The following is a 17,234-nucleotide window of genomic DNA, read 5'->3' as shown; positions in this document are numbered from 1 at the left end:
CTCAATGCCATTTTACTGTTTTGCTTCCAGTTTAATTCAGCTCAGTCACAATAAATACACACATAATTACTTGGCAGGTTGGTCGCCTTAGGGCATTGATCATTCAACAATTTCTTCCTTTCTTCCTCAACCCAGATAACCAATGAAAATATTAGTCGCGTAATTGAGGACAAAAGCTTTCCATAAAATAGCTTTTATACTGCTGCAGACGTAATATGCTGAGTAGTGACAAAACTCGCACTCAAACACATACATACACACATTAATACACATAAATACAAACACACACACATGCATATACATATAAATACACAAGTAAATAAATATCTTTTATTTCAATCTTTGGGCTGTGACCATGCTGGAACATCACCTAGAAAGCTTTAGTCAAACAAATCAATTTCACAACTTATTATTTTAAAGCCTAATACTTATTCTATCGCTTTATTTTAGTTGAACTACTATGTTACAGAGATGAGATTTACACAAACCAATACAGGTTGTGAAGTGGTGGTGGTGGGGAGCAACAAACTCACACACACATAAAGCCAAATCCACTGACAAGGATTTGCTTTGGTTTGGGGTTAGAAGACACTTGCCTAAAGTGCTATGCAGTGGGACTGAAACTGAAACCATGTGGTTTGGAAGCAAGCTTCTTACAGCACAGCCATGACTATTCTTTTATTCTTTTGCTTGTTTCAGTCAATGGACTCTGGCCATACTGGGACACCAACTTGAAGGATTTAGTTGATCAAACTGAGACCCAGTGCTTATTTTTTTTTTAAGTCAGGTACTTATTCTGCCAAGATCTTTTGTCAAACCTCTCTAGTGCATCTAAAATCTAACAATATGCAAATGACATAGACTTCCAATACAATGACTAAGTTGAAATTTTTCAGAAAATATACAAAATACAAGATAGAAATGAATCTGGTCTTTAAACCAATGAGTTAAAACAATAAGTATATTTCAGGCTTATTTGACCTTTTCAGCAGAACACATTTTATTGAGATTATCTAAGCAATAAGTAGATATAGCAGTTATATCACATTCAAATTACTTCCTATCTTAAATACAAGATACATTGAATAGATGTAGTTGTGTGGAGTAGGAATATGTATCTTAGAAGCAGAGAAATGGATAGTTCAGATAATTGATGTAGTCAGGGTGTGTGATAGAATAATTAAGCTGCTTTTCATCAACACAACAGCGGCATTTCTCTCTGATTATGCACCACAATCAGGTCTATTGGATAAACAGTGAGACTACTTTTATGAAACGCTTCTGCAGGTCACAACCTCCAAAACAAATAACAGTAACTTCATCATAGTAACCAGTGATTTTAATGGACATATTGGTCAAAAGTATGAGGGTTCTGCTGCCTTATGCTTCATGGAGAACTTGGCTATGGTATACAAAATGAAGAAGGATCAAAACTTTAAAGTAAATGCTAGATGGACACAAGGATAGATGACAATCTTGGATAAGGAGGACATGAAAATTGAAAGAGCTAACAACCAGTGACAGATTTAGAAACATTAATATGACAAGACTGAGGCACAGATAGAAAATAGAGGATAATTGGGAATTTCAACCTATTGAGGGTGATAGATCTAAACTGTAGCTGGGGCAAGGTCTTAGCCAAAAAAGATGAAATGGATAGAAGAAATTTGTAGGCAATACCATAAAGCAGGGGTCTCCAACTACTGGACTGTGAGACAGTACTGGAAAAAATATATTTTAAAATTTTATTTCTATTTTATTAACTATCAGTCAGCAAAGTGTTTTTGCCTTATATATGTAATATATATCAGGTCATTGCGAATAAAATGTCCAAGTTTGACAGTCGTTAACTCTAATGTTTTATTCTGACAATTCTTTGTTTTACAACATTGAAGAGTTACATCCTCACTTTTCAAAATGCAATTCATGGTGTCCAATTGTATTATGAGTTTTCTCTTGTAAGTCAATTTTTGTGAACCCATAGATAGATCAAAAGTTTGTGTTGTTTATGAATATGAGTTCTGTTGTGGAATCAATGCATACCAGACTGCTGTAAACATCAATGAGGTGTTTGGTGAAGATGTGGCAAATGAGTGCACAGTACATCAATGGTTTGAGAAGTTCCGGTCTGGTGACTTTACTCTTGAAAATCAACCCTGTGGTAGACCTGAGACCAAGGTGGATAATGATGAGCTGGAAAATGTAGTGGAAACTCATAGTTTGAAAAAAACTATGCGTGGATTAGCAGCAAAGTTAGATGTTTCAATTCCAACTGTATTGGACCATCTGAAACAAATCAGCAAGGTAAAGAATCTGGGCAAGTTGGTACCACATGAACTTTCGTGATTTAATCACCTCTTGCTCTCCAGAATTCTTTTCTGCCAGCATAAATAAGCTACTGATAAAATGGCAAAATTGTGTTGATAATTTAGGCACATACTTTGATTAAGTGCATTGCTTTTTGTTGAGATAAAATGAAATAAACTTTCAGTTCAAAATTAGACATTGCATTCTTAATGATCTGATATATATACATTATATATGTAGTAATTAAATTATATATTACATATTTTATTGTGTTTTATTATACATGTGATCCCCAGGTCAATGAAAAAATTGTCTTGAAATTAGCCATGGTGCAAAAAAGGTTGAGGACTGCTGCCATAAAAAATAAGAGACAAGCTAAGAAAGATAGGCTAAACAGGGACAGTAAAGAACAGTAGAGAATTAAGCTGTCAGGGCATATATATTAAGAGTAAAAGCTCAAAGTAAAAAGTCTGTCAATGTCCTTAAATGTGAGTGGTATTTTGGATTGCAAGGCGGTGTGAGAAAAATCTGAGACATTATTGGGGAAAGTGTGTTAAAAAAAAAAAGTGACAGTGCTTTTGCTCTTACAGACAATGCAAAGAAAGAGGCATGGAAGTGCTGTTACAAGAGATTTTTGGATAATGGGAAGAATGCATGGGAGAAGGCGAGTCTACTTCAAGTAGGCCCAACTATGGGACCAGCCATCCAAGCTGATAGCAGCATTGTGAAAAGAGCAATTGAAGTTATGAAGACAGGAAAGGTGCTTGATCCAGGTATAACCAGAAATGCTTAAAAATCTCTGGCTGAACGAGATGTAGACTGGTCACCTATATAGTAAATCAAGTAGTACATGAGGGTGTCATACCCAAATAACTGGTATAGCAGTGTCATTACCAAATGCTACAGAGGCAAAGATGATGCAGTAAAGAGGGGAAACTACAGAAATGTTAAATTGTCACACCAAGTTATGAAGGTTACAGAAAGAGTATTAATGTACTGTATTTTCCAGTATACAAGATAAAATTTTCAGACTAAAATTTACAACCAAAAAAAAGGTAGGTCGACATATATACCAAGACAAACTTGGAGGACCAAATATTTAATGTGAAATGCAGCAAGATTTGGAAAGATAGTGACTATGTTTGAATGTTTACACTACATACTATGTTGATTTGTATGCCAGAAAATACAGTAAATACTATGTAGTTTGATTTTGTGCCAGGAAGAAGCACTACTGATGCCACCTCCAATTGGGATGACTGCAGAAGTATCTTGCTAAGCTTTTGCTGATCAAGGAAAGATCCTTTGATAGGGATCTCTAAGTGAATTTAGCAGAGACTAGGGTATTAATAAGTAGGAAAGAAGACAAAACCCCACTTCCATCAGAAAAAAATGGCTTTGGTCTATATGTAGAAAAGGAGCAGATAGGAATTCCATATGGTACGTCCAGTGTAAACTGTGGACGTACAAGAAATGTCACAAAGATCACAGAAAGCTTAATAGAGAAAGCAAACTTTACATGTTTCAGGTGGACAGGGGCAATTGTGAATATCAGTTCGGGGGGGGGGGGAGGTGAAGGAAATAGGAGTCAGGGAGGAGAAGGTGATAAGTGGCAGAAAAAAAAGTGGAAAGCAGTAGTGTAATAAAACCGAATGTTGATTGGAAATAAAGAGATGATGTGAAGTGTGTGGTGAGGGTGAGAGCCCAATGACAGAGATGGAAGTCAGAGTTATGCCGAGGTGGAGGGTGGATATAGTGAATGATGAATAAAGGCGGGGGTGGGGAACAATCGCTGAGAATATTCAGTAGAAAAAAAGAATGGTGTAAGAGATTGTGGGATGGATGACAAAAGGAAGTGGTTCCAAGAAGAGGGATTACGAAATGGAAATGAAATAAGTGCAGTTTTGGTCTCATATGATTACAGTAGTTGAGTAAATAGTGCCACAGTCAGAAGAGTGATGGACGGATAGGTGTTAGGAAGACGAGTTGTTGGAAAGGCTTGGCACAAACTGGGTGCAGGGAAATAGACATAAACAATATGCTTTTAGGACCTCATTGATGCTGAAGTGGACAAGTTTTCTCAAGCACAGCGCATTGCCAATCATTTTGGCCTTTTGTCATCTTTGTGAGGCTTTAACATGATGTTGGTGTTCACTACTTTGTCCCATGTCTTCCTGGATTTCATTCTTCCACAGGTTCTATCTACTTCAATCGGTAATCCTTTATGTCCTCTTCCATATGCATCACATGACCACACCAGCAGTCTTCTCTCTTGCACTCTAAATCTAATGCCACTTATGCCTAAGATTTTTTTCTCAACATATCTGTACTTCGTCAGACATACACACTGATGTTGCTCCTTCAGCAGAGCATAACTAGCTTCATTTCTGTTTAGTCTTTGCATGTCCTCTGCAATCAAGGCCCACATAAGCATCATACAATCTGCCTTCCACTGAACTTTAGATCACCTAAGTGACAGAAACTATCAATTACCTCTAAGGATCCTATTGGGCATTTGAAAAAATTTACTTCGCATGTGTTCTTAGTAGTGTTTATTGTTCTTGCACATCTTCTACAAGAAAGTCTATTTTCTTTGTCAACCTTCCTGTCCTTCCACTGCACTTCTTACGAGTCCAATCTTTGCATTAGGTATATCTATGGAATTTCTACCAACACCTTTTCTACATGTCCTGCAGAAATGAACATCCTGTCAGTTTTTCTGCTTAAAAGAACTTTGATTTTTGCTAAATTTAACATTAAGGCCCTTTGATTCCAGGTTTGCTTCGACACCTGGAATTTCATTCCTAATTCTTTTGCAGATTCAGAGCTAAAAGTATAAAGTCGTCAGAACAGAGGTGTTCCCACAGGCAATTTATCAGGAGACTATGATAAATTTAAAGAGATTGAGAACCAAACCCTGGCAAACTTCTTTCTGCACACTGAATTCATTGCCGCACTTATTGCTAACTTTCACCTTACTGACAGCCACCACTGTAAAATGGCTTGAATGGCTCTCACCAGCCATTTGTAATTTGACACATCTGTAATTACTTCTCTCTATGGTGTCTCCTTTACTCTTGTAACGACTGACTATAATACTGCTACACCAGTTGTTAAGTGTAATAATTTTCTCTACACTTGATTAGCATCTAGTTATTCTGGCTTAATGTATCTCTACCTCATTGTCTAAAATACATTTTCTCCTTTTGTTACTCATGGCACATCTGCAACCACTAGTAATTTTTTGAAGACTTCTTCTGCACTAGTATAGTTCACAACTATTTGTGGGCCACACACTCATCCCATTCTTATACTGCCAACTGAAATCATTTGCAGTGCTCATCCTTACACCAACTTGCTTCCACTTCAACCTAACACACAGGGATCCTAAACATTCTTGATCTCACTAACCTCAAAACCTATTCTCCACCAAACCGTAACTGTCTCTGAACCTACTGGGCCATCTGAGCACTTCATTGTCTCCTCATAACACAACGTACAATTATATATTAAACAGTACTTACCTCCTCTCAGGCTCTATGACTCTTCAAATTAGTCAATAGCAGGACCTGTACTAATTTTATGCTAATTATTCCCGGTATTACTGACACTTTACTCCTGACTCATCAAAAATAGCTGGGCAAGAACTGAAACTATCCCTTAACTTAAGTACCTCAACATCATACTACACACTGCAAAAATGCATTGTCTTCAGTACACCACATAGTTCACCTACAGCTCTACAGCAACTGTTCAAGAAAAGAAAAAAAATTTTAATGCAACCCTAAAATACTTTGAGAATCTCAACCATTCCTAAAGAACTGGGCAGCACCTAATCAGCAGTGCAACTCTTGTAAGGGTGCCTTTGTACACAACACAGCCCTCAAGCTCTCCCGCCTCCTAAACTGGAGTCATCATTATCATGGTCACAATTTAACATCCATTTTCCATGCTGGAATGGATTGGTTGGTTTGACAGGAGATGATAGGGCTGGGAACCACACCAGGATCCCTTGTCTGTTTTGGCGTGATTTCCTTTCTAATGCCAGTACTTTTTATGAGGTACCATCACCAGTGCTTTTTAAGTAGCATCAGTACCGATGTCTTTTACATGACCCAGCATTGACAGGGTCACCAGGTATCTTGCAAGACAAAAATTCTTCAGCTGGAAGTGAGGAGTAGTATTGAATGAGGTGGCTTTGTATCATCTGATGGAAGGTTAAAGGTATAGAGGGACAAAAATAGGTGTTTTGCTGTAGATGGTGGAAGCACATGGGTTAGTGGTTAAGTTGTTGGACTTTTGATTGTAAGATTGTGATTTTGATTCCTGGACTGGGCAATGTGTTGTGTTTTTGAGTGAAAGACTTCATTTCACACCGTTCCAGTCCACTCAGCAGGCAAAACTGAATAATCCTGTGATGAATCAGAGTCCAGTTCTGGGGAGAATATATTATATGTAATGGATATATGTGTGTGGTATTTTCTCCAATATATACATACATACATGCATATGTGTGTGTGTGTGTGTGTGTGTGTGTGTGTGTGTGTGTATATATATATATATATATCATCATCATCATCATCATCGTTTAACGTCCGCTTTCCATGCTAGCATGGGTTGGACGATTTGACTGAGGACTGGTGAAACCGGATGGCAACACCAGGCTCCAGTCTGATTTGGCAGAGTTTCTACAGCTGGATGCCCTTCCTAACGCCAACCACTCAGAGAGTGTAGTGGGTGCTTTTACGTGTCACCCGCACGAAAACGGCCACGCTCGAAATGGTGTCTTTTATGTGCCACCCGCACAAGCCAGTCCAGGGGCACTGGCAACGATCTCGCTCGAAAATCCTACAGGAGCCAGTCAGGCAGTACTGGCAACGGCCACGCTCAAAATGGTGCATCTCATGTGCCACCCGCACAAGAACCAGTCCAGGGGCACTGGCAACGATCTTACTTGGCTTGCCGGGTCTTCTCACGCACAGCCCATTTCCAAAGGTCTCGGTCCGTAGTCATCGCCTCGGTGAGGCCCAATGTACGAAGGTCTTGCCTCACCACCTCAGCCCAGGTCTTCCTGGGCCTACCTCTTCCACGGGTTCCCTCAACTGTTAGGGTGTGGCACTTTTTCACGCAGCTATCCTCCTCCATTCTCACCACATGTCCATACCAGCGCAATCGTCTCTCTTGCACGCCACAACTGATGCTTCTAATGTTCAGCTTTTCTCTCAAGATACTTACACTCTGACGGGTATTCACATTGACATTACACATCCAACGGAGCATACTGGCTTCATTCCTTGCGAGCTTACGTATGTCCTCAGCAGTTACAGCCCATGTTTCACTGCCATGTAGCATGGTTGTTCGTACGCATGCGTCATACAGTCTGCCTTTTACTCTGAGTGAGAGTCCCTTTGTCGCCAGCAGGGGTAAGAGCTCTCTAAACTTTGCCCAGGCTATTCTTATTCTAGCAGCTACACTTTCAGCGCACCCACCCCCACTACTAACTTGGTCGCCCAGATAGCGGAAGCTATCGACTACCTCTAGTTTTTCACCCTGGAATGAGATAGAAGTTGTTTCCTGTTTGTTTGCAGTCTTTATTGCACCTGAACATCTGCCACAAACAAAAACTAACTTGCTAGTTAACCTGCCTTTGATGTTGCTGCACCTCTTATGTGTCCATAGCTTGCACCGGGTACATCTTATAGAGTTACTACCTACTCCTTTTCTACATACTGAGCAGGGCCATCTACCTGAAGGGGTTTGTGTTTTATCTACCTTCCTACTTATTAGGATTTTGGTTTTAGCTAGGTTGACTCTAAGGCCCTTCAATTCTAGACCTTGCTTCCACACCTGAAACTTCTCCTCTAGTTCTGATAGTGACTCCGCAATTAGGGCAAGGTCATCAGCATAGAGGAGCTCCCAGGGGCAACCTGTCTTGAACTCCTCTGTGATTGCCTGGAGGACTATGGTAAATAATAGGGGGCTGAGGACGGAACCTTGGTGGACCCCTACCTCTACCCGGAATTCATTGCTGTACTCATTTCCAACCCTCACCTTACTGGCAGCATCTCTGTACATGGCTCGCACAGCTCTCACAAGCCATTCTTCTATCCCAAGTTTCCTCATTGACCACCAGATAAGGGATCGGGGGACCCTGTCAAAGGCTTTCTCCATGTCAACGAAAGCCAGGTACAGAGGTTTATCCTTAGCTAGGTATTTCTCTTGCAACTGTCTCACTAGAAATAAGGCATCAGTAGTGCTTTTACCTGGCACGAACCCAAACTGCATCTCATCTAAATTGATTCGCTCCCTAATTAGTTGGGCTATAATTAGTTGGGCTATATATATATATATATATATATATATATATATATATATTATAGATATATATGAAAAAACAGCAAGCTAATTGTGCACACGAAAGTTGCAGTCTAACTTTCTTTCTCTGACACAAATGCCCTGCTCCTCTCATAATTCCTTGTCTTGTGAGTTACTTGATTACCTTGCCAATGCTGGGACCACATTAGAAGCATCCAGTCCACACTATAACATGGTTGGTGTCTGAAGGGCATCTAGCTGTAAAAATTAACCTTATGGCATATCTTCAGACCCTGAACACTGCTGGCTTGAGACCTCTTCAAAATATTTTAAAGAGGTCTTTGGCCAGCAGTGTTTGGGGTCTGCAGATATACCTTCTGAGCAAGAAACCCAAAGTAACCCCATAAACTGGCCTACCCCACTATAATATATATATAATAATTTCTTAAATAATGAGAAGATGGATTTGGTATCAATCTTTATTTTGTACAAGCGAGAGTGTGTGTGTGTGTATATATGCATCCTGATCTAAGCTAGCTAGTTAAACAACCTTTCACCCCCTAGACATTACAACTTGCATATATATCTCTCCCTTTCTTCTTCTAGTACCATTCCCTTGTCTTAAACCCAATATAACTCAACCCATCCCTGTCCATCTATTTACCTCCCCTACAATTTTTTTTTATCAACAATTATTTGTCTATATTTACAAGTGTCTGCAACTCTTATTAAAGGAAGATAATAGTAATTGAAAACTGCAGCAATGTTTCATACCCTAACCAGATGGGCATACAGCAACATGACAGCCAAAACTCAGGATCTTTAGCAAGACAACTTTATGGATGTACCTGATGAGACCCAGACTGCAAAACTGATGCAACACAATACATTGAAAAGAGTCCCACCTGTAAGGGTCAGTTGCAGGATGGGTCGAAACGACCATTGTACAAAATAAAGATTAATACCAAATCCATCATCTCGTTATTTAAGAAATTATTATTATTATTATTATCTCAACTAACACTGTGGAGTTTCTGAAGTAGATCCAATGGAAATATACCCCAACTGCAGATGACACCAGGTAGTCAAAAACTGTGCTAGTGCTCTACTCAATACCTCATGCACTAATCGATATATACCCATTAGTCCCAAAATATTAAGTATGTGTGTGTGTATATGCGTGTGCGCGCATGTGCGTCAATGTGCATCTTTGTCCCCCTCCTTCCACCGCTTGACAACCAGTGTAACTTAGTGGTTCGGCAAAACGAACCGATAGAATAAGTACTAGGCTTTAAAAAACAATACTGGGGTCGATTCGTCCAACTAAAAATTTCTTAAGGTGGTGTCCAAGCATGGCCGCAGTTTGAAGACTGAAATAAGTAATACATGAAAGATACTGTGTATGTGTGCGTGTGTATATATATATATATATATATATATATATATATATATATATATATATATATATATATATATATATATATATATTTACACTTGCGTATAAGAAGGGATGACCACTAAGTGGACATCCGATATGCTAGAAAAACATCATCTACGATCTAACCACAAAAAAAGAATGTTCTCTAATAATAATAATAAATATATATATCTTTTATGTTTTGCCGAACCGCTAATTTACGGGGACGTAAACACGCGAACACCAGTTGTCAAGCGGTGGTGGGGGCTAAAAAACAAAGACATACACATACATATATACACGCGCGCGCACACACACATATATATGTATATATACAAAAATAAGAGGAATGACCAGCAAAAGTGGACTCAGGAGTCCACTTTTGCTGGTCATTCCTCTTATTTTTGTATGTAATATAATTTTAATCTTCGGATTTTTTTAAGGCGGAGACGGACTATATGTAATCTGAACCTGGTTTTAATTGATTAATATCAATTTCTACCCTCATTAATAAACATATATATATATATATATATATATATATATATATATATACATACACGCACACACACACACACATATATATATATATACATATATGATATACATATCTATACACACAAATCTCTTAAAGAGAGTGTGTAAACAGTTAATTTTTGTCTGTGAAAGGCAGGCTTTATGAGTTATCTTTAGAACTGGTGTTGCTGTTGTTGGCATAATTACAGTTTGTGTCCCACAGGTGACCTCGTTGCTTCCTCATAACTTTCTGAAAAATGCACAATCATTATGTAGAGTACGTTTGTGAGGTTGTAATGTACGATTATATCGACAACATCAAAAAATTGTTGAAATAGTTTTTGATCATTCAGCTCTCCCACTTAACTTTGCTTCCGTAGAATTCTTGAAGATGCATATTTTTAGATTAAACTTTGCAGAGATAGGTTTATGAGAATTTAAATTTCGTAATGTTGACGTTTCAAATACATAAATTTGAAAAAAAAAAAAAAGTGAAAATACTAGGAGGGGGAGGTCGTCGAGGAGTTTGATCTTAAATTCCATGGGAAAAAATTTCTTTTCCTTAAATTTTATGAGTATATACATAATCTACACGCTCGATAATGTATACCTGCAAAATTTCATTTAAAAATATGCATTTTTCATAACATTATAAGTAAACAAGATCGGAGGCAGAGAGGGGCGCCAATCTGTAGTTATGCCTTGTTGTTCAGCTCCCGATCATCCCTGGTGAAGCAGACATATAATTAAAAGTATTCCAGGTCACGACTGGAATACTTCTTACTATTTGCAGCGAATCCGGACACATATAATCCAAAGTATCCCTTTTTTAGACGGCAAGGTGTGATTTGGAGATTTGGCTGCTTTTTCTAGAGGGTCGAACGACCACATAGATGTTCCCTTGTATGCTCGTATTTGCAGGGTCCCACGAGAATGTTTACCCAAGCATAAAATACACTTTCTGTAAATAGGATTAAAAATAAAGCTGATGTCGTATAAAAATAACACTTATGTATATCCACCATCAACAGTGGCTATATTTTGTATTAATGTTCCATTGTGGAAAATAATGAAATCATCACTATTGATACCAGGATGGTGACGTTCAGATGGTAGAATGCTGACTACATTTTTTGAATACCATGGGATCGAAATTAATTAAAACCGCGTTTCGTAAGTACCTAGAATAAACAGTATCGATAAAATCGACTGTTATTATCCCATACAAAACTCTCACCTTGTGTTTAATCAAAATACTGATTTTAGATAGACATGCTGAGCCCTGCATTAGCTAGGAATTAGCTTAGAAGCAACGCGATTTCATTCTTAGTTGAAGTCGCTTCTAATTATGTTGTTAGTAAATATAGTAGATTGTATATACCTCAGTAAATAACACTTTACAAGCTAAGACACAAGACTGTGCATTATTTCCCCCCAATTTTGGTGGTTGTAGTGGTGGCGGCGGAGAGGACATCGAGTTTAATCCAAGTAGACCTGGGCGGGATTTGAACTTAAGAGCGTAAAGGAATGCGTCAGAATGTCACTAAGCGCGATGCGACCGACTCTGCCACTTCATAGCACTTGTAATGATAATTATTTCTTTAATAATAATAGCCCTTTCTACTCTAGGCACAAGGCCTAGAATTTGTGGGGAGGGGGGATAGTCGATCAGTGCTCAATTGGTACTTAATTTATCGACCCCGACAGGACGAAAGGCGAAGTCGATTTAGGCGGGTTTCGAACTCTTGAAGGTAAAGAACGTCTTTATTATTGCCACAAGGACGATGGATGCGGGACATTACAAGAAATAATTACGAAAACGGTGTGGGCTCTCGAAGATTCAGGCGATCTTTCGCCTTGACTCGCATACTTGTCACATGCCAAGGTTCAAATTACCAAAAAGAATAGGCATGGAAAACGAAGGTATTTAAAAGGAATAAAATGAGACATGCCAGTAAGGTCTCCCACCCAGATCCCCAAATTATCCTACTCCTAAGGGCAAGTGCCCCTTCCAGCTGTTCTCTGGTTTTGGTTTCCAACCTAAGCAAACGGCTACACATTTAGTGGGAGGAGAATAGTCTATTGTACGGATCTCAGAACTTGACTGATCATTAATTCTATCGACCCTGGCAGGACAAAAGATGAATTTAATCGCGGTTGTATTTCAACAGAGTGTAGAGAGACGGGAAGCAAGCTCTATCGATTTCTGCCAATCTTCTATCTTAACGATAATAACCATTTCTAACATTTGCAAAAGAACTAAAAATTTGGGGAAGAGTATAATCGATTAAATCGATCCAGTACTAATAGCGACTCCGAAAGATTTAACGAGAAAATGACCTCGGCAGGATTTGAACTTAGAACAGAACTGGACGTAAACTAATGATGATGACGATGATGATGATGATAAAAATAATAGCTTCTTTTACTTACCTTCAATACTGTTAGACCAAAGTGTAGAAGCTAGCGGTAAAATCAAGAGACACGTTGTAAAACGAGAGATCCTAGTGTATAATAAATTCCATGAGGTAGTGTATGGTTGGAGGCGACACATTTTGTATGACCAATGTCCAGATAAAACGCGTTAAACATCAACTAGAATGAATTATTCAATCAAAAAAAGAAGAAAAAAAGAGGTAAACTTAAATTTGTAACTCTTTGGAGAGTTATTACAACGATAATTATATTTTTCCGCTTTCCTTTTTCGTAAAATTCATTAATATGGAATTCATATGAAATATTCCTTGAATGTGAGATATGAAAAGGTCACCATTTTCAACCACTTGTTAGTTACTGGAAAGTCTTCTTTTCTTCCCTTCGAGGACACGCAGGTGGTTAGAAAAAAAAATCTTTTTCTTTTTTTCGTTATAAAATATGAAAATGCTGGAACATAATGTTATCATCCATCGACTACAGTCCAGGTCAGATTTTTTTCTTTTAAATGGTCTTTCATAGAAAAGAAAAGTTGTGTCCAAACTTTTTAAGTTTGGCTGAGAATTACTTCAATTAATCACACTCCCTTGAAAATAATTTTGAATTAGTTTTTTTTCTTTTCTATGTAAACATAAACCTCGGGTACTTACACTAAATAAAAAAAAAGTATAGATAAAATTCCTTTTGATAAATAGTCGTTTCTTAGAATGGAATTCATTCAAAAAAATTATTTCCTGTATTCAGGTAGAAAAAGAAACGAGCTACTGGAATCTGAAAGTTGTTTAAACTCATGTTTGCCCAATTGGACTTAACTCCGCCCACCTTCAGTCACGTGCTCTACATAACCGGAAGAGGAAATGTTGCCATTTCTAAAGCGTGAATGTGCAGAAAGTTGAATAACAACAATGGTGAGTGCTTGTCTTTCACTAATTAAACCAAGTTACACAGCATCTGTGCGGGTGATGTTGATAAGTAACCATAAAACTGTAGTTGAAGTAAATATTAAACCTAGTTTAAAGTACAACTGTGCCGTAGTTTGCTTAATTAGTAACGTTTGTCGTCAGTTTTAGTTTCTCTTTTGTAACATTTACTGCATTTGGCAGTAGATTAAAATAACCATCATTTCGTTGTTACATCAGCTTTTTTTCTTATCAATACTTCAATGTTGAATCACTAGTGTATATATTATGGAGATATATTATAAACGACTATCCTGCTGGTATTGTTTAGTCCCAGATTAGTCTTGATAAAAGATTTATGATCAAAACCAGTTCAGCTATGGTCATGCTTCTCTTGTTTTCAGGCATAGTGTATTCCGAACTACATTATCTCCTGTGACTTGGTTTAATAAAGGTAATTTTTAAGGAGATTTGGTTATTATTTCTACCACGTCACACGATCATTAATAGACTCCCGTCGCTGGCTCGTAAACTACTATGGTATGATATCACATGTTATGTTGCAGTGAAAGACGTTTTATCATACATACACATGACTTTTATAGCTTACACATGTTATACCACATAATTAATTACTTCTCCGACAACAATTTTAAACGTGACCAATACAAACTGCATGACAAATATAGGAACACGTCTTTAATTTCCTTCTTCCGTATTCTGCATCTACGTCCCGCCGAGATCTACTTATCTTTCATTCAATCGAAGTCTATGAACTAAACGATATACAAAGTCAACACTACAACTTTGTGAGAGATAAACATATGTGTACAGGCGAAGGTAAAGAATACGCACACCCGGTGTTTAGGGGTAGGTTTTAGGGTTACGCCAAAAACGTGTGGTGTACGTATTCTTCATCTCCGCCATGGATACAATAGCATCGGCAAACACGAAACCGTCTCGTTAGCTTTGTTAAATTATACGCTGTATTGATTAAGAAAATTAATATTCAGTTATTTTCTGCAATGTATTCTTTTACTGTTTCATGCTGGGGCACGCTTTTCAAAGGGTTTTAATCGTACCCATCTCTTAATTTTCAGTAGCATAACGGCAGTCAATTCGTTTCAGTTTTGGTAAATATTTCGTTGAGTTATTATTATTTTCACTAAATAGTTTGCATAATCTAACACATATTTGCAGGTACAGATATGACTACGTGATTAAGACGTTCACTTTGCAACCACGTGGTTCTGAGTTCAGTCCCTCTGCGTGACACTTTGGGAATGTGTCTTTTATTGTAGTTTCGGATTGACCAATGTTTTTAAGTGTATTTTAGTACAGAGAAATACGTATTGACTGAAAAATATTTGTAGAAAATTTTATTTAAAAATACCCATTTTTAAATAAAAGCAGGAAGGGTTGAATGTTTAATACATTCTTGACAGCTAAGTTCAGTTTATTAAATTACTGACGATTTAACGATGTGTGTTCTGGTGCTAATTTGTACTGCAGAATATATAGAAAAGATTTTATTGAATATTATGTAAACTATTACACTCTATAATACAATACTGCATTGTAATATTTTAGTTTCGAAATTATACTGAGAACATCTACAATTAACAGCCACTCTTTAGAGAAACCAAATTTAATCTTTAGCATTATTATTTTCAAATGTTCCATCTATGAAACTTATTTGGTACTGACAGATTTTGCAGTTAATATCAGTCTATTATGTTTCAGTACAATATAATTTTTTTTCTTATAAATGTCATATATCACTACAAGGAACTGAATATGTTTAATTAACTTAAAGGAACTGGAATTGTTGAGAAAGCTTTCAAATGACTTCAGTGCATATATACTAAAACATTTCAAGTGGTTTCTTTCTATATTCTCTGAGAATTGAAAGTTACATTAAGTGTATCAAATGACAATTATTCCTGCAAATATCATTAGTTCTTGTCAAACTACTGAAGTTAACACAACACTGCTTATTACAGACGTTGACTCTTTGGTAAGTGTAAATATCTGTCAAGCATTGTAGATGGAGCAACTATTTTCACATTACAAAACATACATTTTGGCCTCAGTACAAACCTTCAAACTGATGATTAAAAAGTTTGCTTCCCAACTATGTGGTTTTGAGTTCAGTCCCACTGTGTGTCATCTTTTACGATAACCCTGGGCTGACCAAAGCCTGTGCGTAGATTTGGTAGACAAAACTGAGAGAAGCCCATCATATAAATTTCTAAAAGTAAAAATTTAAAAAGTATGGAAGACCCTACATACAAAAAACAACTATATCCATTTAGGTCAATTTATGTGGGAGCTCTAGGCAAAATGTTATAGTGCATGACCATCCTTAGGACATAAGTAACGTGTGTGTAAAGTTTGGTGAAAATTGGTTGAGAATTGTGGAAATGTATGCGCTCAGTGTTCCTAGTCAATTTAATCACTTGCTGGTGGACAGTGGAAATAAATAAATCTGCTTTGATGAATTCCATCTAACCTATGCAAGCATGGATAAGTGTATGTTGGAACAGTGATGATGATGTTTATCTATACAAACCTGATAGAGACTTTAAGAAGTTGCTGTTTACAGACTGTTGTAGAGAAATCAAGATGAGTTAGGGATGTTAATGAAATTTAGAAGCCATATTTAACATTATTTATTAACAAGATGTGCCTGTGATTGTGTTCATGTGTAATACTGCTGTTTAAAAACTTGGTCATTATTATCATCATTTTAACATCCACTTTTCCATGCTTGCATGGGTCAGATGGAATTCATTGTGGCAGATTTTCTCTGGTTGGATGCCCTTCCTGTAGACAGAAGATTGGAAATGAACGACTCTTGTTTATATGATGTCAAGACAAGGGTACACATATACACACACACACACACACATACAATGGACTTCTTTCAGTTTTAATCTACCAAATTTACTTGCAAGATTTTGGTTGATCTGGATCTAAAGTAGAAGACAATTGCCCAAAGTGCCATTCAGTGGGGCTGAAGCTGAAACCACATGGTTGAGAAATAGGTTTTCTAGTCATACAACTATGCCTGCATCTGTTTTATAATAAGTCTGGTAGTTATTCTTTCTGTCTCTTTTACTCAACTGCTAATTTACAAGATTGTAAAGTTGTAAACAAACCAACATACTCACAGAGAGGCTGCCACACAATTTCTGTCTACCAAACTCACTCATAAGTCATTGGCTACCCTGGGGTTATAGCAAAAAAAAAAAACACTTGCCCAAGCTGCTATGCTGTGAGACTGAACCCAAAACCACATGGTTGCAAAGTGAGCTTCTTAGTCATGCACTTATGACAGAAAATTG

General features: G+C 37.4%; 2 protein-coding genes across 7 annotated transcripts in view; one reads left to right on the top strand and one right to left on the bottom strand.

Annotated features, from left to right (window-relative positions):
* The window catches only part of LOC106877728 (vascular endothelial growth factor receptor 1), a 64,427-nt gene extending 51,306 nt beyond the window's left edge, over positions 1-13,121 (bottom strand). For all 6 annotated transcript variants that reach the window (XM_014926694.3, XM_014926696.3, XM_014926697.3 and 3 more), the window contains exon 1: positions 12,989-13,121. In XM_014926694.3, the coding sequence (XP_014782180.1) occupies positions 12,989-13,109 (121 nt within the window). In that variant the 5' untranslated portion in view covers positions 13,110-13,121. The remainder of the gene's footprint in view (positions 1-12,988) is intronic.
* A 638-nt stretch (positions 13,122-13,759) lies between these two features.
* The window catches only part of LOC106877729 (proteasome maturation protein), a 62,455-nt gene continuing 58,980 nt past the window's right edge, over positions 13,760-17,234 (top strand). The window contains exon 1 of the mRNA XM_014926702.3: positions 13,760-13,896. Within this exon, the coding sequence (XP_014782188.1) occupies positions 13,894-13,896 (3 nt within the window). The 5' untranslated portion in view covers positions 13,760-13,893. The remainder of the gene's footprint in view (positions 13,897-17,234) is intronic.

Source organism: Octopus bimaculoides, chromosome 13 (genome assembly GCF_046866305.1).
Source record: "Octopus bimaculoides isolate indiv1 chromosome 13, ASM4686630v1, whole genome shotgun sequence".
In the NCBI taxonomy this organism is placed as follows: domain Eukaryota; kingdom Metazoa; phylum Mollusca; class Cephalopoda; order Octopoda; family Octopodidae; genus Octopus; species Octopus bimaculoides.
Note: the sequence above shows the minus strand (reverse complement) of the source record. Positions and strands in the feature narration are given on the sequence as shown.